The sequence below is a fragment of the Blastomyces gilchristii genome (assembly GCF_000003855.2).
Source record: "Blastomyces gilchristii SLH14081 genomic scaffold supercont1.1, whole genome shotgun sequence".
Lineage (NCBI taxonomy): Eukaryota > Fungi > Ascomycota > Eurotiomycetes > Onygenales > Ajellomycetaceae > Blastomyces > Blastomyces gilchristii.
The window spans coordinates 629,433-652,323 of record NW_003101682.1 but is presented as its reverse complement, the minus strand read 5'-3'; the positions used below and the strand labels follow the sequence as shown (position 1 = coordinate 652,323).

General features: G+C 49.0%; 6 protein-coding genes across 8 annotated transcripts; 3 read left to right on the top strand and 3 right to left on the bottom strand.

The window, feature by feature from the left end:
* Positions 1-86: 86 nt before the first annotated feature.
* On the top strand, positions 87-1,034 carry BDBG_00146. Of its 2 annotated transcripts, none has more exons than XM_031719749.1 (3): positions 87-490; positions 571-652; positions 757-1,034. In XM_031719749.1, the coding sequence occupies exon 1, from the start codon at positions 264-266 to the stop codon at positions 432-434; it is 171 nt and encodes a 56-aa protein (XP_031575625.1). In that variant the 5' UTR covers positions 87-263; the 3' UTR covers positions 435-490; positions 571-652; positions 757-1,034. The 2 variants fall into 2 exon arrangements, with proteins under 2 accessions (XP_031575625.1, XP_031575624.1); XM_031719748.1 differs by having other exon boundaries at positions 720-1,034.
* A 351-nt stretch (positions 1,035-1,385) lies between these two features.
* Positions 1,386-5,488, top strand: BDBG_00145. Of its 2 annotated transcripts, XM_031719747.1 has the most exons (2): positions 1,395-1,894; positions 1,954-5,465. In XM_031719747.1, the coding sequence occupies exon 2, from the start codon at positions 2,089-2,091 to the stop codon at positions 4,363-4,365; it is 2,277 nt and encodes a 758-aa protein (XP_031575623.1). In that variant the 5' UTR covers positions 1,395-1,894; positions 1,954-2,088; the 3' UTR covers positions 4,366-5,465. The 2 variants fall into 2 exon arrangements, with proteins under 2 accessions (XP_002628899.2, XP_031575623.1); XM_002628853.2 differs by having other exon boundaries at positions 1,386-5,488.
* Positions 4,898-10,087, bottom strand: BDBG_00144 (AMP deaminase). Its single transcript, XM_002628852.2, has 5 exons — positions 9,723-10,087; positions 7,980-9,614; positions 6,793-7,913; positions 6,620-6,711; positions 4,898-6,548 (listed from the first exon to the last, which is right to left on the bottom strand). Exons 2-5 carry the CDS (start codon positions 9,585-9,587, stop codon positions 5,845-5,847), a joined length of 3,525 nt encoding a protein of 1,174 aa, XP_002628898.1. The 5' UTR covers positions 9,588-9,614; positions 9,723-10,087; the 3' UTR covers positions 4,898-5,844.
* Positions 10,088-10,322: 235 nt separating this feature from the next.
* BDBG_00143 (uncharacterized protein) lies at positions 10,323-20,524 on the bottom strand. The gene is made up of 3 exons (XM_002628851.2): positions 15,770-20,524; positions 15,205-15,712; positions 10,323-15,039 (listed from the first exon to the last, which is right to left on the bottom strand). The coding sequence occupies exons 1-3, from the start codon at positions 16,682-16,684 to the stop codon at positions 11,429-11,431; spliced, it is 5,034 nt and encodes a 1,677-aa protein (XP_002628897.1). The 5' UTR covers positions 16,685-20,524; the 3' UTR covers positions 10,323-11,428.
* Positions 17,709-22,393, top strand: BDBG_00141 (actin binding protein). Its single transcript, XM_002628849.2, has 5 exons — positions 17,709-18,116; positions 18,205-18,493; positions 18,563-18,750; positions 18,801-20,777; positions 20,870-22,393. The coding sequence occupies exons 2-5, from the start codon at positions 18,286-18,288 to the stop codon at positions 20,951-20,953; spliced, it is 2,457 nt and encodes an 818-aa protein (XP_002628895.1). The 5' UTR covers positions 17,709-18,116; positions 18,205-18,285; the 3' UTR covers positions 20,954-22,393.
* Positions 21,029-22,739, bottom strand: BDBG_00140 (uncharacterized protein). Its single transcript, XM_031719746.1, has 3 exons — positions 22,386-22,739; positions 22,266-22,294; positions 21,029-22,160 (listed from the first exon to the last, which is right to left on the bottom strand). Exons 1-3 carry the CDS (start codon positions 22,544-22,546, stop codon positions 21,526-21,528), a joined length of 825 nt encoding a protein of 274 aa, XP_031575622.1. The 5' UTR covers positions 22,547-22,739; the 3' UTR covers positions 21,029-21,525.
* Positions 22,740-22,891: the final 152 nt, after the last annotated feature.

The window sequence follows — 22,891 nt, the reverse complement described above, 5'->3', positions numbered from 1 at the left end:
GCAGACATGTTCCATGAAGCTTCCTGCTGGACGCACGCCACGAAATTCCCGTCGCCCCGTCGCCTTAAATATTTAACTAGTCGAGCGAAAAACAAGCACCCGGGTTATTTAATCCTCCTTTCTCACAGAAGGCGAGAGTTCTCAAGAGAAATCAGTCACTTATATTGTATTCTACAATCAGCTCTTGGTTTCTGAATGCCATCTCCAAACGCGCTAAATTCAACAATCCGCTACATAAAATTCTGCAGGCAGCTCTGTCAAGCATGAAATCCATGAAATCCATCATCAGCCTGCCGATCCTGCTCTCGTTCGCCCTCTCCGTTTCTGCAGCACCACTTGAGCAGAGTATCTTCATCAATCCTGGCAATGACGGACTCAGACCGATGGAAGAGGTCATGATCTCAACACTCTCAACTGCAGGCATATTTATGTGACCGTGCTGGTTTTGAGGGACCTTGCGTACACTACGCAACTCCCTTTGGACAGTGCAGTAAGCTTCCACATAGCGGCCTCAGCAAATACCAGCAGTCTATGTCACTAAAGTCCTTAACCCCTTCAACACACACACAGTTACCATCATCGATCAGTTCCCTCGCAGCAAGGGAGTCAAATCGGCTAGTTCCGACCGAGGAAGCTGGTGCACGTTGTACTCGTAAGATTTTCCTCCTTCTTCGCCGGAATACCATAAATACTTACAATCGGGGCGCTGGTTGTTTAAGAATGCGCTTTTCCTGACTCTTTCTTATTTCGCGCTAGGCAACCTGAATGCCATGGAGATGAGCTTCAGGTCCACCACCCTGGGTATCCGGATCTGCGCCATCAAGACTGGGGCGATCGGGCTCATAGCTACAATTGCAGAGCTGCGGAATGACGGGCTTGGCCTGGGGTTAGCTAGAGCAGCAGGGGCGTCATAAGATAGAATTTTGGAGCGCAACGTTCGTTTGGTATTCCATGTTGCGCATGAATAATGATACAAATATATTTTTTAGACAAGTTATTTCGAGCTCGAATGCATGCTTTGATTTTACTATGACACAATCAGTTACTAGGATTTATGGTTATGTCAAGGCTAATCAACTTCCGCTCATATTATAGCTAGCTATATTCGGAAGAAAGTCTGGGAAGCCAGTAAACCAGAGATCTCGCCAGTATACATACCATGGATTTGCCCTTGGATAGAACCGACTTGTGGGGGTTGGTTGCTATGTACTGTATGTCCATACCATACCTTCATGGGGGCTGCTAGCGGCGCCATTAACTTAGTAACTTGACTAAAACTACTCCGTAGTTAAGCCTGGGGGAGCTTGCTCAAGCAGGGTCTTCTGCTGGGGGTTGACCATTATTAATTAATATTATCAGAATGGAATACAAGAGAAACTATATATCAGCCATTGGAACAGCATAGCACAAGCGATAATTTTAGAATGCCAATCCGAGTACCTATACATCGTCTGCCGCCCACATCCACGCGGCAATAGCTGTCGCCAGCTGCGTGGCCAAGTACCGGTACACCGGGCCCCACCCGGCACACGGACCAGGCCAAGTCATCCAGCTCATCCCATCCCCAATTCCCAACCCATTCCCATCCCCATCCGCATAACTACACACTACAGCACTCCGGTTTTCCTGCCAGCAACATCTCGCTCTCTTCCTCTTTCTCTGCAGTTAGCCAGTCTCTCTCTCTGGGTGTTGTTCTTGCATCTCGATTCTCTATATCAGTCTGTCTTCTCCATCCTTTTTGCCCTGTTGTTGCGAGACATCTTAACCGCGCGCTCTTTGGCATCCATCCCCCGCCGCCTCCCAATTATTGTTTCACCGCAACACCCAACTTGCGAGGGTTTCGGGCCTAGACGGGGCCTATCAATGACTGACGGAGTCGGGCTTCGAGGCTCTAGTCAGTCACAACCACCGCATGACTTTTTCCCTTAAAGTTCTAATCAGGTTTTCATCCAGGGGCCAAATAGCTCTTCTTCCCTCCAAACTCTATACTCTCTCTATGATGTCCCAATTGTAGATGACGGCCTTATTCTACGGAGCACCCGGCCTGTTTAAAATATCAACAGGGCTTGTGCTTCGCTTTCCGCCCCCATGATGGATGAGACCCTTCCCGCTCCTACAGGACGGAGAGTGCTTCCCCAACCCATCGAGGTCTCGTCCCGCTCCTCCAACCCGTTTGCATCCAATTACAATCTTTCCAGGATATCAGCAACAAATGATCGATATCCTGAAGCTAAAGACCAAAAGACTATCGTTCCTAACCGGCCGGAACAACCCTCGCCAAACGACCGCTCCGACCCCGCCGCTTCTCAACCTACATCTCCCCGGCATCTTCCGCATTCACAGGGACCTGCGGAACAGGAGACGAGATCAACTTTGCCGCAACCGATTGAAACTTCTACGAGCAGCTCAAGGAATAAGAAACAACGCCTACAGAGCGTCAAAAGTTCGGAAGATGGTTCTCCCAAAAGGAAATTTGTTCCTGAGCCTATCGAGACCACTTCACGGTCCTCCAGGGGCCCTAAGCCCACCTCTGGGTCGGCGGGTCGAATAGCCCCACAGTTGGTTGAGACTACACTGGACCACCGCCGCCATAAATTACAAGGAACCGACCCAGTTAATCCTCCCGATAATGCCGCTGGAAATGGAGAATCGAAATCTGCTTCTGGGCATCACATGCCTCGCCATCAAAATCTCCCAATACGATCGGGACAGTCATCATCGGGTTCAGACCCGTCCGGAAAATTCACCCCGCAGCTAATTGAAACTGCAACACGCTCAGTGCGTCAGAAATGTCTTGTACGCGGCACGGCGGAATACCCAGAGCATAGGCTATCGTCTCCATCCGCAGCTTCGCAGCAGAAGCTGTCCGCCCCAGAAAGTACGGAATCCCGATATTCCTATGCTAATATCCTCCGTCGGCAAGAGGAAAAAGGGCGGACATTCCAAATCCCAGCTCTTCCAGCAATACCATCAATTAGCAGCGAGGAATCTGAGAAATCCCCAGCTCCGTCGCCTCCTACTTCTCCTTCTACTCTGTCCAATATTAGCAGCAACAGACGATACGCGGAAGAACGCCTGTTGCGCGAGAGCAGTGATGAGAGGTACTCCAACTATTTACTGTCTTTGGCTTCACGTTCGGCACAAAAGCTGCTCAGGGATCAAGCCCTTGCGGCCTTCCCTAACGAACAAGTCCATCAGACTGTTTCTCACTTTGCCATCGGTCGAGAAGAAGAGGACACAACGGACGACGACGGCGACAGTATGGGTATATCACTTCGCGACATGCAATTGGACTTTTTGAAATTCCGGCGTGAATCAACCATTGACCTCAGCTGGGAACTGGATGAGATGAGAAGGCACAAGGAGGAGTCTGAAATGAGAGCCCGGCAAAAGAAGTTTGAAGCTGGCCAGTCACGGTTCTCAGCTGCTGCAATAGCGTCTAGGCAGGCGGCAGAAAACGAAGTCTTAAAAGCAGCCCGTCAGGCAGGCGTAGACGGGTGGCAGAAGGCGACAGGGTTTAACCAGCTGAACGAATACACCAGCCCACCAATGCTTGGAGAAGATATTGTCTTTCCCAAAAGCTTATCACCCCAAGCTACCCGGTGCGATGTCGACCGCCCCCCTGCCCCGCACCATGCCGATAACTGCGCAGATCCCGTGAGATGCGAAGGACTATGGAGTCCAAACGCCCATACTCGTGACTGCGACGATGGCGGCCTGTGGATGGGTCTGTGTCGCCGATCCAAAGAGCCAGAGCAGTCATCCTCGCCTATACCCAGGCCGGGAATAATCACACCCGCTGTCTCCAATAATGAAAAATTCTCGTTCCAAAGCCTAAACGGCGTCACCACGTCCACCACAGCCTCCACAGCGACAATGACATTATCCACCCTCCCATTCAGCCCAGATACCCCCTCCCAACTCCCCACAACCCCACCCCCCTCCAACCCAGACCTCGACAACATCGACGAACTCCTCCTCCAAGAACAAGACATCAAGCGCGAATTCACCGACACCTTCGTAACACAAATATACAACTACCTCTCCCTCGGCTACCCCTGTCTAGCGCGTGACTACGACGAGGAACTCAGTAAGATCTCGCGCATCCCCGTCGAGGAGCTACGGAAGGACGACAAGCGCGCTAACGCGAAGGGATACGTGGGTGCCCCCGAGGGCGTTGGCATGGGTGAGAATGCGATATCGTCGGGGGCGTGTATGCGCTGGACAGCGCTGAGGTTGTATATCTATGAGTGGGCGAGGCAGCAGCCGAGGATGGCGAAGGCGGATCGGTATCAGCAGCCGAACGACGGGTCTGGGATGGATGCGTGGGGGGCGAGGGCGCGTAGGGGCAGTTGGGCTATTTGAGCGCGCTACCTGTTGTTGTTATTGTGAGTATTATTGTTATTATCCTTTTTTTCTGTTTATCCATCATAACAATGATTTAATGATGGCAGCGATGCGGGAGGATGGGGACCCTAGACTCCTTTTTTGCTTCTTTTGTCTTCCTTTTGTCTTCCTTCCTTCCTTTTTTTTTTTTTTTTCGGGGTCTTTTTCCAGATATTCTTCTTGTTAACAGCGGCTACCTTCATCTTCTTCCTAGAATTCTTGGGATTTTTTCCTCTTGCGTTTCCTTGTTCGTTGTTCTCAAAACAGGAAATGGGGTTTGAGTATGCTATGGGATACGCTGGCTAGGGCATATATACGTACATAACTAGCTCTGTTCCATCGCTTTTTTTCTCATTTCAAATCTATTCTTCATGCCAGGATTGGTTCCGCTGCTGTTCTCTCCTTCCGCTCCATTGTCTGTCTGCCTTGTTTTCCAAATCGTTCGTGGGAAGAAATGCATATGTCATTCCCCTGGATAAGCACTCTTTTAGTGATTTTTAATATTTATTTTTCCTGTTCTTCCGTTGCTTCCTCTTTGAAAGAATACAATGTCTATGTAATTGCCAGTTTTTTTTCTCTTTTTTCTTTATTTTTTTCTTGTGGGCGGCTAGATAGATGCTTCTTTCATGGGATGAGTTCTTTTTTCCCATTGCATGTGTTCCATTTTCCTTCCGCACTTGCGCAATTATACAGAGTTAGTCAGCTAAAGCTGAGCGAGTGAGTTGGGGGTATTTATATATTTGTTTGTTTCCTTTCCTTCAATCTATCCGCACTATTGAATTACCATCTACTTTTCTTGTACATATATATGCGGCCTGCATCGAGAATCATTCATATTTCTCTGTTCATGGTAGAGTTTCTCCTCTGACATGCACTCCCAGAGCCTGTTGCTTTGGAAAGGGAAGGGGAAGAAAAAAAAAAATTCCATATATGTCATTCAAAGGTCCCGAGGACTTTACAAAGTCAACAACACTGGTCTAAAGTTTTGCACGTTAGCTTCCATCAAATCAGCCAGCTTCCACCCCTTGTATCCATCCCCCTTCCCTGACTCCTCTCTGGAAGATTGTTGAAAATCGAACAAGATTAGAACAAGAGCGCTCCGCGGGTGGGAGAGGGGGATGGGGGAACCGGCGTGTTTTGAAAACATGAACCATAAAATGGGTCTGGGTTAACAACGGAAATATAGAGGGCAAGTGGGAAGCCTATAGGGGCGTCCTGACCTTGAACAAAAGTAGAAATAAAAAATAAGAAAGGGGGGAAAGGTGAAGTGCAAGCCCCCAAATAAAATCGAATATGACAGAAAATCCCCATCCCTCCCCTTCGATTCACCAAGTCTTAAATCCCAGTCCAATTTATAATAAACTATACCAAAATCACCAAAAAAAATAATCATATCACCATCATACTACACCATCGGATTCCATTCCATTCCATCGATCCATCTATCCATCTATGAATCTATACCCAGGGAAGCGCGCTATCATCATCGTCATCGTGGTGGTGGTCGTCATGATAATACCTCTCTTCCTCAGCAACCCCATCCGGCCCCCACGTCCAGTCCTTCTCTCTGTCCTCCCCATCTTCATCGTCGTCATCCTCATCCTCATCCTCGTCGCCATTCCCGACATCAAATACATTCGTTTTCTTCCCGTTCGCTTTACCCAGATCTTGCTCCTGCTGTTGGTGTTGGTCATGTTGGTGTTGGTGTTGATGAGGACCGTCTCCATCCGCGCCGTCAACAGCAGCCTCTCCGCTACCTAGGTCCGTGCCACGGCGTACGTGTGCGTGCACTATTCCCGGGAATATCCCTTGTTCAGGTACGGTGCCAGCAGCTGTTAAGGGGCCCGTGGGGAAAGGAGCGGCGGACCCTTGTACTTTCGCTTGTGCGAATGGGCCAGGGGTTTGGGCGGGCACGTGGTGCATGGCCTGGGTATTAGAAAGGGAGGCAGAGCGGCTTATATTCGCGTCTGGTATTGGCGACGCCGCTGCAGTTGCAGGTTGTCCATGTCCTTGTCCTTGTGGGTGGTGGTTTTGGGAGTGAAGGTCCGTGCTAGAGTGGGAGGTTGGGAATCGAGCAGAAGTTGTCGGGAAATTGGGGGCCGAGGGGTTCGGTTGCTGGACAGACATTGCTGGGCGCGGGAGAAAGGAGTCTGGTATTTGGCCTACCACGATGGTCATCCAATGAGTGTGTGCAAAATACACTATGAGATGGAATTCAAAGAGGTTGGTTTACCTAGTGATGCTACGGGAGATGTAAAGGAAGCTTGTGATTGCGATGATGGTCGCATTCCCGGAGTAGACAAGACCGATGCGTATCTTTCGATTCTGGGGCGTGAATAGTAATGTCAGCGCCCTCTTTCTACCAAAAATAACCGTGAGATGTTTCAGGGCTCAGGAAAAACTTACAGAGTCAACTCTCCGAGCAATGTCTCCTGCCTGAATTGCTCCCGGAGATCTGGGACATTACTCTTCGCCATATTATTGCCTTCCACACCGGGACGATGGCATGTCGGGCCCAACCATCGATGTTTGAGAGAAAGTTCGAATCCACATTGGTCCACGGAATGCTTTGCCAATTCGCACATGTCCACAGCGCTAAATTTGTATATCTGCGCGGCAACAGCATATTCCTCGATCAGCGGCTCTTTTGTGAAAGCAAACTGCAAGGGATCATCAGTCGATAAGGAAATGTTCAAACCCCTCCTAAAGAAGCTAGCGCATGGGTTCTTGTCATAAGTCAGGAACAGAGCATTGTTGCTCAATGGCGACATTGCAATACCAATTTGATCCAGATAATAGAGGTACTGGAGCAATGGTACCTTGCGCAGCAGGATACCGTGGCTTATTCCATAGCAACAAAGTACCGCAGCGGCCAGGTGGTCCGGGTCGCCCGCTTCACCACAGTGAGGTCGCAGCACAAAGGTGTTGAACCCCCGCTGCTTTCGCCAGTTGTTCAGCGATGCCATGTTAGCAAACATGAAATAGATCCAATAGCTGTAAGGTGGGTTCTGCTTGGTATTCCACTTTTTCGGAATCGGAAACTTGCGGAACAACCGACGCTCTGGCTTGCTCTCGTCGTCAACGCTGTCGAAACCAACCACGCGTTGTAGGAAGATATGAAGCTTGGGATGACTTGACGGATCTTTCGTCACCTCGAACAGAGGCTGGTAGACATTTCTGATAACTTCTTCGAAGTTTTCCATCATCCCGCTAGATTTGTAGACATCGTATAGCCGGGGAACTTGAATCAGCCAGCGGATGTTCGGGGAAAAGAGCTTATTGTCAACTACCCAAGCGGCTAGCTTGTCCCATTCATCTAGAGATCTTCCGTAAATAGATATACGCCACTCCGCCATCTGGTACTTGCTGGATTCCAGATCTGAGATTACTTCTTTAGTGATCTCCGCGAGATATCGTCCTTTGATGAAGTTGTCCGTTTTGAGGAAGATTTCTCGAAGGCGCGATTCCCCGACAGGGTTATATTTTAGATTGAATTTGTCAAATCGATGGAACGAGTCTTTATGTGCCTATGACATACAATTGGAATGAGTGTGGTCCTTAACCGGTGGAACGGAGAGTGAAAAGGAACTTACGTGCATATCGAGCGTATCAATGCTGAGATCGTAAGCCGTCAGGTTGATACTTTCGAACACCTCCCTCAATGTCAAGTGCTTGCCGTCTCTGAACAGAACGACCTCATCAGGCGATTTCTTAATCTTACTCTTGATGAATCGCAGAAGATGTTTCTGGTTCATGCAGGCAGAGTGGTGGACGTGAGTATCGACCTTCCTAACATTGTAAAAGTCCCTATGGGGTACCTTTTTGCTATCTGCCATCTCCTGGTATTCGTTGAGAAGCACATGAAGTTGGAATTTGCCCTCCAGATAGCTTAGACGCTTGAAAGCAAAACTCTTAGTTGGGCCGTCAGTGGATACTTCAGTGACGGTATCCAAATCCATGTAAAATTCTCGAAGGGAGGGAATATGGAAAATAGGCTGCTTCTGTTCGCAAGCTTCTTCACTCTCGTAAACCTGATATACACTGTTTTCGTCAAGTGCAAAGGTCATTTGCGACGGTCCCGGCACTGGCAACAGATCCTCCAGGAAGAAATCTTCGCCAATATCCTGGCCGAGTTTTCGCTTCTTTCGGGCAGGGGATGGAGGTACTGCTTCACTTTTGGGATTGGTCGCAGTGCGTTGCGCTCCACTTATCATCATACTATTCGACATGCTTCCCGTCCCAGGAGGATACGTTTCACCATCCCATGCCGGCTCAGGTGGAGGAGGGTATATAGTCCAACCCGGTTGGTCCCGTGGGTTATCTGACGATGTCTGCAATGAGAGTCGAATATATTTCTGCCTCATATCCAGAAGACCCTGGATCTTCTGGCAAATAATGCGCAGTTCAGCTGTAATTGCATCGTCGCTAGACGCAAACCCGCCAGGGCCTTGAGTAGCACCAAATCCTGCCCCAGTCCCAACCCCAGTCCCATATACCCCTTCCGCAGAAGGTAGATGTGGTTTAGGTTCATTCGGTATCGAAGATTGTGGGGCAATATTTCGACTCGGTCGATCCAGAGTCGTGAAACCGTCTGAGGGTTTACGCTGAAGAGGCGAGGTGGGCTGGGATCTTAAGACCGGACTGTAGCCAGAGCGTGTTTCCGGGACAGAAGGCTGACCGTGTGCTAATGGCGCATTCCCTTGACTACTTATGCGCGATGCTATGCTTGCTGGCCTGCTCAGATATTCGCCTTCACCTTCCCCAGCTGGCATGACGGGCACGGTCGTTGACCGGGAAGACAGAGCTGGGCTCTGGGGAATTTCGCCGTCCACGTATTTGGACTCGAGCTGATGTCGCTGGTAGAATAGTTTTGCCTCCGCGTGGCTCAGGGACTTCTCGTACGCATAGTCATACGTGGCTGTCCTCCGCTGTCTGTCGCGGGGAAGCATGGTCTGTGCCACATTGCCAGACAATGAGCTGTCGTCGCGTGTCCTATCCATGTCTTCGTCTAATTGCTGGCTCTCCGTGAAACTGGATTCTCCATTAAGGTCAGGGCTTCCTGTGGTGTCGTCGTCGTCGTCGTCGTCTTTCGGATTAGATCCAACGCCATGTGGCTGAAGGGCGGAAGGTTCGATAGAGCTGCGTGCTTCTAAGGGTTCTGGATAATCCGGCGGCACAGCTTGTGGCCTCTGTTGAGACATAAGCCCAGGCGATTAAATAGTCCGAGTCTGGGAGAACAATGTCAGTATCCACAAGCTTTCCCCGTCGACGTCATGCCAACGATTACACAGCGCCAGAATGGACTGGGTGGGGCGCGTCGAGAGGAGCTCGCTCACCTGGCGCGCTGAGACAAGTTGAAGAGCAATGAACAGCAGCGCAACAGAACGCCAAGACAATAATACAGCAAAGACAAGAGAAAGAGGAGCAAAATAGACGGTAACTATACAATCAGAAACTCGAGTCAATTGAAGAAACTAAAGAAAAGGAGAGGGTGTGAAGGTGACTCACATACGGGGACAGAAGACAAGCTGAGAAAGGTGAAAGTTCTGCGCTGTGCCACACTACTCTATTTACTGCAGCCAACGACGGCGTTGCAGGCGACTGTCAACCAACGAAAGGAAGTTAACTATAAGTAACTTACTTTTGATGGAGGAGGCACAATATATATTTTCAACTAATAGATACTTTCAAAAATCAAGAGCCTTTTAAAGAGAGCATTGCAATACACTGAGGAATCTCTGCATGCCTGTCTAGATTACTCTAAAGTTACATCAAATCTATGCAGAAAACAGTTACCACTCTCCCTCTGTTGAAGCCTCTACTGAGTTAGCTTACTTGTTAATATATAGTAGATGTCGACATGCCTTCAATTAATTCAAGAGATCTTACAGTAACTGCTGAATGTTACATATGCTCAGACTCTATATATATCAGTATCCGGCTGAACTTGGCTGAACTTATTTTCAATTTTCAATTTTCAATTTTTTTTTCTTAAAAAGAAATTGTTCCAAATATATTCTCCATAAATAAGGTAAATTATAGCAATGCTCTGTACAAAAATCTAATAGTACAGGACTTATTATTAACGATTAGACAGAGCCGTTGTGACGACGGCAAACTACATGAAAAGGGACGAAGATGTTGAGCGTACACGAAGAAAAGGAAAAACTAGAAAAAACAGTGGAATCGGCATGAAATAGTACAATATAGCAAAAGCAAGACGCTGTTGTCGTCTTTTTCTGCCCTAAGAAAAGGATACAGTAAGTGGCAAAATCGACAGGCTGGATTATATATAACATATATCTCATAATACCGGGGTTTGGCCACTATTTTGCGCCAAGTTCGAACTCCTCACGGTTCGGAAAACTGCAATGAAAACACTCGCTTTTGTAGTTTTCCTAATTGATGATTATGAAAAGTAGAAGGAATAAGATAAAACAAAAGTAAAAATTAGAAATCTTGGGATTTCCGCGAAAGATACGTTAGGGACGAGACAGTAAGGATGAAAATATAAACCGTGGAGGGAAAAGTAACTCCCAAAAATACCGATTGAGAAAGAGGCACGCAGAATCAGGAGGATACCCGATCATAGATAACAGGGGAAAAGGTTCAAATGGTTTAGGGTGGAAGTTTCCACACAAAGTGACCATCTTCCTGACAGGGCAACGAAAGAGTAACAACTGGGATAAATAAAAGATTAGAAAAGCGTAAAAATAAAGACAAGATAAAATGGCAGTAAAGATAAGAGTTCCTCCTCGCTTGAGGAGAGAGGGAAAAGAATGAGAGGAAATTCGCTTTCTTGATAGAGTTGAGCACTGCAGTAATTTTACTGACAGAGTGCAAGACAAGATGAAAAAAAATAAAAAAATAAAAGAATAAATGGCTTTGACAGGTGTGTTTTAAAACACGCTGTTATGTTAGGCTAACATCAAGAAACCTCTTCTCCTTCTTGAAGTTAACACGAAGATAGCATCATGAAAATGCTAAGAAAGAGAAAGAAAAGGATCGGCGAGAGAGGTAACAAGAGAGTCAAGTCACCTTGTTAACCGTATCGGAGATGGCGAGGCACTGTGCTGCTGCCGCCATGGGCGTTTGGAGAGACTGTCTCACCGGGGTAATATTGACCCTGGGGTTCAATTAGCCCGGGTTGGCGCGGGTAGTCTACCTCGTAGTCGACATATTCCTTCGATACTTCTCGCTGCACGGGTCGTTCTATATAATACGCACTGGTGTTTTGGTGTTCTCGCCCACCAACTCTGACAGGAATATATTCTACCGTACCGTCATACGGTGGTTCCAGATATCTTGGTTCTTCCACATACTGATAAGTTCCACGAGGGGGAAGTCGAGTGTACGCGACATTTTGTTCTGTTGGGCCTCTGTCATGGTATGGATCCGATGCGTGGGTAGCGTAAACGGGGCGCTGGCGAACTCGGGGTGGCATAGGACTACGGTCACGATAGTATGTAGGTTCAACGGGAAGCGAATCACGGGCGATCGGAGAACGAGAGCGCGGGCGGTGAGAACCTTGTCTTTGCGCTTCATACCTGTCAAATCTGCTGTGAGGGCGTCTCGTTTGGTAATCAGACTGGTGCCGAGGTTCTGAGAACCCAATGGGCTTCCTTCCATGGCGGATATCAGTAGGTTCTGGAGACCGTTCGTCACCGTGCCTAGATGAAGCATAGTGTTCATGCTTGGGTTCGTAGTCACCACGGAACCCTCCAATTGTAGGGCTTTTAACCCTATTCCAATTGCCGCGTTGTTTGCTATGAGTGGGAGTTCCTGAAACACTGCTTTCGGCTGTCCCTCCATCAATGCGCCAACGCCGGTCATCAGGCTCTGGGCCCTCAAGCCATTTGCCCCTAGGAGCTTCATCTGTTCGGCGCTCAGAACCCCGAGACGGCGCTTTCTTGTATTCTTCGGTTTCTTGGCCAGGAACGAAGCTACTCAAAAATCGTTCTGCATCTGTCATTTCTTCATGTAGGGGAATCCCTCTCGGAGGGCGACGCTCTTGCGAATGGCTTGCTTCCTCGACTTCCCCATCCTCTGAGACGTTCCGCACGGGCGTTTTAATTTTCTGGGATTCGTTAAGTGGCTCGGCAGTTACAGAACCGCTCACAGCGGAATGGGGGTATTCAGACTTTGGTGGGCGGCCTCCATATTGAGAGGCGGGCTTTGACAAAGGGTCAGATTGATGGTGTTGATGGCGATCGGCATAAGGATAAACTTTCGTACGATCCACATCGCTAGGCTGGGCTCGGTGGAATTTCGTTCTAGCTGGATAACGGTTGCTAGAGGTCTGGTCCTGGTCTCGCATATTATGGATCCTGTCTTTGGCAGGAATGGTGGATGGTTGATTTTGCCTTGATCTGCGGGTATCCACTCGACCATGTTGGTCTCTTACTGGCTCAATGAAGGCAGGTCTATGGGGATCATATTCATCGTCCTTAGGCGGATCCGGAGGTTGATTGGCATCATTGGCAGGGGACTCCACGAATCTAGGGAAGTCATCTACTACAACTTCAAGACCATGGTTTGGGCTGGACAAACTTTTTGGCTCTGTTGCCTTCTGTTCCGCAAATTTGGCGCGAGTGTTGCCGGGGTAAGAACGTTTAGACTGTTTTGAATCGCGGGGTTCGGGACGTCTCCTATCGCTCAAGTTTGACGCTGGTGTGTGACTGATTGATGGGGCCTGTGGGAACACCCACGGGAAAGCAGCCGAAATTAGTTGCATTTTGGCGTCGTCCATACCAGGGGCATCGACCAACTCTGAAATTGTTTGATTGTCTGGCACGAGTAACATGTCATATTGCCATTCCAGCAACCGAGGTTCGCGCCCAGAATGTGGGCCAGTCGGCTTAGTACGATCAACGTGCATGGATTGAAAATGACTAACAAGAGCTGGAAGCGTATATATCTTGCGGTCAGTTCGACCTGCGTCATGGTGATGCTGTCTTCCAGAAATGTCGTTGTCGTTACAAGTTTTGCATACCAACCCGCTGAGATTTTTTATTGGTCTCATTTGAGCATGGCTGCTTAACCCATCCGCGAAAAGTGTCAATTGCGGCTCGTGACCAAACCTTTCCACAAACCTGGAAACAACATGATGAATGAGGACATGAGCCCGGACATTATGTGGCAAGTCCTTGATACCCGAGGTTCCATTCCAAACGCTGCGGGCATTCTTGGCTACGTCATCAAGCTGGACTTGGTACATGCCAAAGGCTTGACTGTTGGGGTTTGAATTGTGCCCTTGGGCTCCACCTCTCCTTGGTGGATGGGAATTAGTGGGGTATGGAGCACAATATTGCGGTTGTCCGGTGGTCGGGGGAGGATATGGGGGCGGCTGGTATGGCTGAGGCGCCCTTGAATCAGGAGGTGGTGGGTATGGCGGCGGATAAGCTTGCCCTGGATAAGGAGAGCCATATACCGGATTTGGAGGCTGAGGCGGGCCGTACGGGTCATAAGCCCCGCTGGGGGCATAGCCAGGTTGGGGTACCGAATACGGAAAACTTGCAGGCTGGTTAGGATAAAATGGAGGGGCAGGAGATGGCGGTCTATAAGGACCTGATCCATAAGCGTACGGAGTTCCATATGGAGTGCGATTATAAGGTCCAGGTGAAGGTTGCGGATAGCCCGGCCCTCCATCTGATGGGTGATGATGTCCCTGATCTGAGCCAGGCATATACATGGCCCCAGGGTTGGGGTAACCAAGGGTATGCCCCACAGTCGGCCGGGGCATTGCAAAGAAAAGCGCTTTGGCAGCAGTAGGGTTGGGATGGAAAGGGGAGTGTTCAGGCCATTCAGCGCGCCAATGAACAACGACACTGCCTAAACTGAGCACATTGGTGTGTTTGGCAGCATAATGCTGGATTACACCCTCAAAACCATAAAATTTGGTATTTGCTTCGCAGCCATTGCCATTGCACAAGAAGAGTTCTTTTTGAAACTGTTCTGTCAGTGGTTTGATCTTGGTATCAAATATGAATTTCATATTTTCGAGTATCAGTTTGCGCGTTGGTGGAGCACCTGGAGGATCCTCTGGAATAGGTTTTCCTGCGTTACGGGCTTTGGCGTCCTCCTGAGCCAAGTCCCTGTAGAACTTGTCCTTGACGTAAATAAGGACATCAGCCGCAAATTTCGCGCTTTTTTCTTTGGTAACTGCATCACCGCCACGCCAACCTTCACGGATTATCTCATCTGCATACGAGGCCATACGTTCTCGAATAGGCTTTTGGGCTTCATCCCATTCCCTGTCCTGCTGCTCCTTGGCCTCTTTGAACTGTGCGTCATGCTGACGACGCTCTTCCGACTTGGCCTGAAGAAGCTGGTCCTGTTTTATCCTGTAACGTTCTCGACGTTCAGCAACATCCCTTTGTGATAGTAGACGAGGTTTCAAAATATCCCAGTCACGGTCAGTAAACGGGTGTGGAATTTGAATGGCAGCTGAAAACGAATCCATGTGGCTCAGAACAGCGGGTGTTAAGGGAGGTACAAGCTCCAGACAGCGTCGTTCTATTTCTGCTTTGCGGCTTGCTTTCGCTTCGTTTACTTCTCGGAGGCTACGTTCAGTGCGTGGGTGATGTGCGGAACTCGATGAAGGTAGAGGCTGGCTTGAATCGCGACTCGAGGAAAGTGGAGGGAGTTTGGAGCCTAAAAGTTTGATTTAGTACAATGCTTCATAAATATGAATTTAAAGATGGGAAAAGGGAAAGAAAAGAAAAAGAGAAAAGAAAAGAAGAGAAAAGATGTCCGATAACAATGAAATAGACGCCGTCGTGGAGAGAATTCAGTGCGCCGCCGTCTGTAAATGCTTACCAGAAGTATTTGAAAGACTAGCTGGACTGCGCTGGTCATTATTGGTAACTCTGTCATTGGTGAGTGGAGTAGAATTTCCAGAATGTCCAGAATGATGTCCAGAGGTGGTATCCACAGGCTGGTGCTTTGCACCCGAGTCCATGGAAGATAACCGCCAAGTGACCTCGTTGCGGTTACCACGGGACAGTCTAACGGATCGAATACCACCTGATGCTTCCCATTGTTCCCAGCGGGCAGCATCGGCAAGTTTGTCTTTGCCATTACCTTCGAGACCTTTAATCCACTCCTCTGTAGCGGCAGGGCCAAGTGATTTAACATCCTCAAACTTACGCCTCATGTCATCAATGTGGACTTTGTAAAAACGTTTAGTCAGTGAAATGTCGCCTGGGGGCTGATTGTTGCGCAAAGTTATTGAGGAAATAAAATGCATCGAAGGAGTAAAGAACGCGAAAGGGAGTGATGGGATTAGCATAGATGGCAGATTAGAAGAGAACAAAAGATCCATTTCCTAAGTATCGAGTTAGTTGTCCGACCAAAATGAGATAGGAATGTAAGGTAGAGGAACCTTTTCAGATTTGACCTGTATGCATTCTCCGCAGGATCGAATTCCGAAGGGCCATATAATGCTGACTCCATCTAGGCCTGGCCCAGCTTCCCATATTGTACTATCAGTTAAGGATGAACAAGAACTGAGCTTTCCACAGAGCTGGCAATTGCTTCCAGAGATAAGGTTCCACATTTCTAATTCTGTTAGAAAAGACATTGGGCGTGGCATTCCCGGGTGGAACGCTCTCCGAGAAACAGACCAGATGGAATTAGGGTTTAGATATTTCAAAAGCCCTGACGCTTGAGGAAAGCCCGGTAATTCTGCCTCACTTGGGGTGAGAAGGGACCTGAATGTCTTGTTCACACACAAAAGGCGACCTAGTGTGGTAGGAGGAAGAAAAGTAAAGATATGCTGCCATATTTCTCCAGGCAACATAGATCCAAAAGACGCTGTTCCCTGATTCTGGATCTTCTTCGTGGGAGGGACATATGGCCCGTTTAGTTCGTTGGATTTCAAACGTTTGAAGCTATCCTGAGGAAATTCCACTGCATGTGGCTCATGAGAGTCCATACTAGGCGAACCACCGAGTCCCTGGAGGGTTTCGACAGGATATTCGCTGGAGTGTAGGGGCATATCCAAGCCGTCTGTCGACCGCTTTCGTTTCCGAATCTGGCCCAGATGGGTATGATTATCATTGCGTTGCTGGCTAGGAAAGCGGTGATGTATTGTGAGATTCGTGTCTTCAAGATCGGCGGCATGATCAGTTGATACAGCAGGAACCTGAGATTGTTGGTGAAAACTCGGAGAGGCATTCATATCAACTGCTGAGCCATTGGATTGCTGATATGAATGAGTTTGCTCCACGGTGATATCGGATGTATATGGATCAAACGAGGAGCCGTCACTGTCGGGTGATGAAATAGCTTCTGGCATGGCTCCCAAACAACGCCTGCGGTTGCAGGTATGACTGGCAAAAGAAAAGAAATGCGAAGAGGGATCAAAACAATCACGCTCCAAGGTATATATATCCTTGAACGAGGAGAGGAAGAGTAGAAAGATAGAGGCTCAGAGGTGAATCAAGCAGACACAACATGAGAAGAGGTCCATTTGGAATCACCTAGAGCCGAACAGAGGATAGGAGGAAAGACCAATCCGAGTATACGCGTTCGATAGTCCAAGGATACTTGGATCGATCCTCCTTGGGAGGCGGCCAGCTAGAGAGGAACAAGGTGAATTAAAAGCACAAGCTGGCAAAACCAAAGACACCTTTCGAAGAGAACCAGTGAAATGTTGTTAGATGGGACGAGAAGGCAAGAAAAGAAGAGCAAAGTCGCGAAAGGCAGGAAATATGGGTACAAAAACCTCAAGGCAGAGCAAAAAAAGAGAAGATCACAGCTCCAATGATGGCAAGATGTGATTCCCTAGAGAGACAGAGAGACGAAGAGACGAGTCAAGAGAGCGAGAATGAAAGTGTATCGCAAGTTGATCTTTGGAGGAGTACAGAAATCGGGCAACAGCGCGCAAGAGTAACGTTGCAGCGAGAAAACAGAACCGGGGCAATAAATGTAGCTGGCAGCCACGCTACACCTACACCTGAAAATAGAATATTTAGATAAAATAATGTTGGCCGCTGGGCATGATCGAGATGGTAGCTGGAACGAAGGGTGATGGCAGGTTGTTGTTGGTTGATGGAGGTTGAAAGCGATCGAAGAAAACGAGGAGCGGAGGCTGAAAAGGAATTCCCCAAACGGGACAGTTCGGAGCGGGGTTTGTCCGGCCACGCCTCACTCTATCGACCAATCAGAACACGTGTCGGGAAGCAGGCCGGCCTCGAGTCGGCCCGGTGCTCGGCATTAAGTCACATGATTTATGCACAGCTGCTGCGCCACAAGAGGTAAACAGAATTCCGTCAGCCTCAGGCGTCATGCGCCACATTATTGGTCTTACTCAGCGCCCACAACTCCCCACCCTTCGTTCCCGGGCAAATGCCAGAACCTCAACGCAACACAGTCAATACAGCCCTTGGGAAGCAATAAGCTATCCAAATTGGAATTTATCCTGAATACATCCCTACATAAGGTCCTTTACACGCTATATCTTCTGGTCTGATTTTACTCCTGTCCATCGTATACCCTTCGTACGTGGCTCCGCACCTCACGGTCTCACCCAACGATCTAGAGATTCACTAGCCCTCCTCCTGCTCCAGTTACCGATTTGGCTCCCTATCCGAGCTTAGCAATATCCATTCCATTCGCATCCGCCAGCTTGAGGGAGGACTATTCTGGGCTGCTTGACGGGCATTCTGGGGCATAAGTGGTTCCCAGCTCCTATACCACATCTTTCTTCTTCCCGTTCACCGAGCCACGTAAGTCCCAAGGCAACCATTGCGCTGAAATATCCCTGGAGAACTGGGCCATTTAATAGTTGACTCAATATCATTTACTGTTCCGCAGCCTAAAAGTATTTGCCGCCGGTATTTATTTCTCTATCATTCCGGATCTCTCCGGATACGTTAACCCCGTCCACACCTCATCATGGCGTCTTTAAACTTGTCCACCAATGGACCATCAATCTCGAAAAGCTACCGAGCTGTAGTAGAGGCTTCACCTCCAACTGGCCCGGCTGCAGCTTCACCGACATATGGACAGTGGGCGATATTTGCAGTATCAACACCTTTGGTCAACGCATTCCAGCAAGATAGTGCAGGCAAGGAGAGTGTTTTGAAGGTCCAAAGCAGTGGAGGTATGCTTTTATTCTGCCTCGTGCCCAGTTGTTATAAGGATTTACCTCGTAGCTAACAAATTCGAACAGAGGGGGAACTTGAAGACCTTATCGAGGATTTTTCCGACGGCAGGATACAGTTTGCGTATGTGAAGGTTAAAGATCCAAACACTGGCCTCCCGAAAAATGTCCTGATTGGCTGGTGCGGCGAGGGAGTCCCGGAGAAAACAAAAGGATATTTTACAAGCCATCTGGCTGCTGTTTCTAAACTCCTACATGTGCGTTATGGCGGCCTTGCTACATGTAACTTTGACTAACACATAGACAGGGATATCATGTTCAAATTTCCGCTCGCTCGGACCGGGACCTTACTCCAGAAGGTATTGTACAGAAAGTTGCAGATTCCTCAGGTTCAAAATACTCTGCAGGAGATGCCTCTGCGCCTGTTAAATCTAGCACGAAACCGACTGTCGCATACAAACCAGTATTTACTCCATCCCGGTCTGGCGGTGCCTTTAAACCTTTGGGTGGAACACCCCGCGCAGCGGCACCGACGCAAGAAAATGTTGACGACGATGGCTGGGGAGCAGATGCGCCACCAGTTACAAGAACCCAACTTGAAAAGGTCAAACCTGCGTATCAACCGACAAAGGTAAACATGCAGGAAATTATGTCTCAGAAACCGAGCACATCGAAGTTTGAGTCCCGCCATTCGGACGAACCTTCTTCAGGCGATGTTGTCAAAGGTGCTTATCAACCAGTTGGTAAAGTAGATATTGCGGCCATTCGCCGACAGGCGCGTGAATCTGGTCAGTCAAACGATGATCGTCCCGAACCAGTAAAGGGTGCCTATGAGCCTGTCGGAAAAGTAGACATAGCAGCGATCCGAGCAAGAGTACAGAGGCCGTCTGGCAGCTCTCAAGCCTCGCCTGGAAATATATCTCCCGCGATAACTGGAGGCTCAGGCGGTAGTGAAGAACGAAGGACCCTTGCAGAGCGGTCTGCCGCATTCTCTTCTTCGGATCGACTCACGAGCCTTCCCAAGCCAAAAGTTACCAACAAGTTTTCGGGCGCTTCTACTTTTACGGGTACGAAAGCTCCGGTTCCTGGGGCATTTAGCGTAACCCCAGCCACAAACGCTACCACAGTGTCTGGCGCAAGCCGAACGTTCGCTGATCAAGGGGGGAAAACACCGGCACAGCTATGGGCTGAAAAGAAAGCCCGGGAGAGAGGCGGTGCAGTGGAAACCGGCCCTTCGCTTGCTGAAAGCCAACAGCCATTGCAAAGCCAGTCCAGCGGCGGGGCTGGATGGAAAAGTTCATATACTGGCAAATCCTGGGCGCCAGTTCAAACTACGCACACGGGTGGCAGTGGTGCAGGCCACCAACGTTCTGGCAGTGAACTAGATGAAACCAACACACCACCAAAACACGAAGAGGAAGAACGAAATATCCCACGTGGAGGAATTGGCTCTATTCGTGATAGATTTGCGAACACCCCGCCAATGGGTACTACCGCCCCGGGGTCTGACTATGCACGTTCGGCTCCGTCCCCGCCCCGGTTGGATACCTCCAATAAACCTGGCGCCACTCGTGTTCCAATTCCCGGCCTTCCATCACGGCCCACAGAACCTGAAGAGCCATATGAAGATCAAGGCCAGCCAATTCCAACGCCGCCTCAGCAACCTCGTTCTCCAACCCCCCAATCTCCCGCTTCTATCCCTGGCTCCCCCATTAGAGTAGCGATGCCGGTAGGTATGGGATCCGCAGCTGAAAAGATACCCGATGCACATGAAGAGCAATATTCGCCGCCTGCTGCATTACCAGTCCGTTCCCTTGAGAACCAGCTTCCCCGCGAAGAAAACCTAGACGATGAACGTGCCCACGACGACGCCCGCGCCGTTGCTCAAGCGGGTGCAACCGAACACCACCCAGAACCACCACAGACTGCAGCGGCGAAATCTGGGTCCACTCGTGCTCTCGTAGTATACGATTATGAAAAAGCAGAGGATAACGAGATTAACCTAGTTGAGGGCGAGTATGTCACCGAAATCGATATGGTTAGTGATGACTGGTGGATGGGAGTGAATGCGCGTGGCGACCGTGGTCTGTTCCCTCAAAACTATGTTGAGCTTGCGTCAGCGCCAGACCAACCCGCTCCGGCTTCTGGGTCGGGATCTGGTTCGGGCTCTGGAGGGGGTGCACAGCCGGCTACAACTGGACGAACAGCAACGGCCCAGTATGATTATGAGGCTGCTGAGGATAATGAACTTGGGTTCCCTGAGGGAGCAACGATCACCAATATTGTAAGTTGTGCATACTTGCTCGTATCCAGCCTTTGTCCGCGTTTACGCTCTCTGAAAGCAACCAAGTGGCTAATATACCTCACCCTAAACAGGAGTTTCCAGACGAAGACTGGTGGCATGGCGAATACAACGGCCGAAGTGGTCTTTTCCCAGCCAACTACGTTGAACTGAATTGATCCGAAAAAACCACTCTTTTCAAAACATGCTCATTCCATGCCAGGTAGAAAGACCGCACTGCGGCATAGTTTACTTTCTGCAAACCACCAACCTATTCCTCACATCACCCTCAATTATGTTGCCATTTCATTTTGCATTCGGTTTTACATTTCATTTCTTTCTTTAGCAGTCACTCGCGAAAATGGCCTCTTTTTGACCTTAGACTAGTAGCTCTTGCGATTTCAACTACATTTAGTCTGCTGGGAGTGCGCTGGGTCCAACTTTGGCGTGCGTCGTTTAGTTAGTTGATCCAGCTATATAGCAAGCAAATGTACCAGCACGATTATTTGAAAAGCTATTCCTGCCGGTAATATTCTTTTTTCGATAAATTCGCTCTGTACAACACGTGCGAGCATCCCTGTACTCGCTTCTCTTCACACCGGGCAAATCAAAAGTTAATCCCACTTCCAAAAATTTCCATTTCACAATAATTGGCCAAAAGTCTAGACACAATCTCAAGGGAGCCAAAAAATAACAAGGCGAAACCAATGCCAAACAAAATATAATGTTTCTTCCGATATATACGTTATCATCAGTCAATCGTCAATTCATCCCCCTGGGCCGCCTTGGCGTAGAAGAAACTAGCCCCCACAACCTCCAGTCCATACTCTTTCGCCCAATCACGCACACCTCGCCTCACCCCTCCATATCCCCAATGTTTCCGCTTCCTTGGAGCAGTTATATTGTATGCCGTCGCCGCGTCACCCTCCAGCAGCACGAAGACATACCGATGATATTCAGTGCCTGACGGGGGTGAGGGGGGTAAGTAGGACTTCAGAACCCGCGGGATGAGGTTGTACGAAGGGGATGTGACGCTGGGATTGTTGGCGTCCTGTTGTTGAAGGCTAACGGGCCAGGGGATTGATATATTGCTCACGATCCAATGGCACATTTCGCTCCAGATGGGATGCTTGCGGCTCTTTGCATCAGGATCTGTGAGAATTATGCTGTAAGACTTTTCGGAGCGGTGGGGCTTGGATGCTGGCGTTGGATGGGGAGATGGGTTTGGATTTGTATTTGAACTTAGAGGGATGAGGAAGGGGTGGAATTCGAAGACAGGTTGTGAGCGGACGGCGCTAGGCGAAATATAGCTGCCCAGGGCTATTGTTGTGTGTGTTGACGGGTAGCTTATGAGAAGCGAGAATGTTGGTTCGAAGTCATCGAGAACTGTGAATTTTGCTGGTAAGTGGTAAGTAGGTGTACGAGATGAACTTCTGCTCAATTAGGGGGCTAGATGGAATGCGTCCTCTATGATTGCGACGCGGAACTGACCGTCGGGGATTATGGAGGCTCCAATTAGGCTGCGATCAAAGCGAATTGGTTAGACAATGTCATCTGCTACGCATTTGAAGTTAATTTCACGATGCTCTAAGGAACAAAGGTTAAGCCCACGCATCGCGGATTGGAGAGTATATTCTGGACTCTTCCGCTTGGATAAATTGCGGTGGGCCATGGGAGGCCATTGTAGCTGGAGTGACTAAGCTAGTCGCGAAGATATAGCACAGTAATAGGGCCATGATGTCGTACTCGCAGGCTTTGCGAAGTAAAGGCATGGCAATCAGTTGAGTGGCGCTACGAATAGAGCGGAACAAAAAACACAGCGCTGGTGCGAGCAGGTGATAGATCTTATACAAATTATGAACTCGTACATAATTGCCTAGATGTTGCTCTCTCGAAACCCAGCCTCATAATCATTTAACGAGGCGGAGTTGAAGCTCCGGACATTGCCCAGTGCGGTATGTTGATGTCATAGACAACGTTGAACCTTTCTAGCTGCCCGTCTGGACATAATGCCAAGACATTGATAATCACGTGAATTATAGCGGGATGTTGATGTCTTGGCATTCTCAAACCTCGGCCTGATTGGACGCGTCACGTGCTAGCCCTCCTGGTTGGGC

Bases quoted from the DNA above. Each gene is read 5' to 3' on its own strand.
- BDBG_00146 (XM_031719749.1), top strand. From the start codon at position 264: ATGAAATCCATGAAATCCATCATCAGCCTGCCGATCCTGCTCTCGTTC.
- BDBG_00145 (XM_002628853.2), top strand. From the start codon at position 2,089: ATGATGGATGAGACCCTTCCCGCTCCTACAGGACGGAGAGTGCTTCCC.
- BDBG_00144 (XM_002628852.2), bottom strand. From the start codon at position 9,587: ATGTCTCAACAGAGGCCACAAGCTGTGCCGCCGGATTATCCAGAACCC. The intron at 6,712-6,792 runs GTAAGTTTTTCC...TTCACGCCCCAG, and splicing joins TTGCTCGGAGAGTTGACTCT to AATCGAAAGATACGCATCGG. The intron at 6,549-6,619 runs GTAAACCAACCT...CCATCGTGGTAG, and splicing joins ATCTCCCGTAGCATCACTAG to GCCAAATACCAGACTCCTTT.
- BDBG_00143 (XM_002628851.2), bottom strand. From the start codon at position 16,684: ATGCCAGAAGCTATTTCATCACCCGACAGTGACGGCTCCTCGTTTGAT. The intron at 15,713-15,769 runs GTTCCTCTACCT...CTCGATACTTAG, and splicing joins TACAGGTCAAATCTGAAAAG to GAAATGGATCTTTTGTTCTC. The intron at 15,040-15,204 runs GTAAGCATTTAC...TCAAACTTTTAG, and splicing joins TAGTCTTTCAAATACTTCTG to GCTCCAAACTCCCTCCACTT.
- BDBG_00141 (XM_002628849.2), top strand. From the start codon at position 18,286: ATGGCGTCTTTAAACTTGTCCACCAATGGACCATCAATCTCGAAAAGC. The intron at 18,494-18,562 runs GTATGCTTTTAT...AAATTCGAACAG, and splicing joins GAAGGTCCAAAGCAGTGGAG to AGGGGGAACTTGAAGACCTT. The intron at 18,751-18,800 runs GTGCGTTATGGC...ACACATAGACAG, and splicing joins CTGTTTCTAAACTCCTACAT to GGATATCATGTTCAAATTTC.
- BDBG_00140 (XM_031719746.1), bottom strand. From the start codon at position 22,546: ATGCCTTTACTTCGCAAAGCCTGCGAGTACGACATCATGGCCCTATTA. The intron at 22,295-22,385 runs GTGGGCTTAACC...CTTTGATCGCAG, and splicing joins TACTCTCCAATCCGCGATGC to CCTAATTGGAGCCTCCATAA. The intron at 22,161-22,265 runs GTCAGTTCCGCG...CAAAATTCACAG, and splicing joins AGCCTCCATAATCCCCGACG to TTCTCGATGACTTCGAACCA.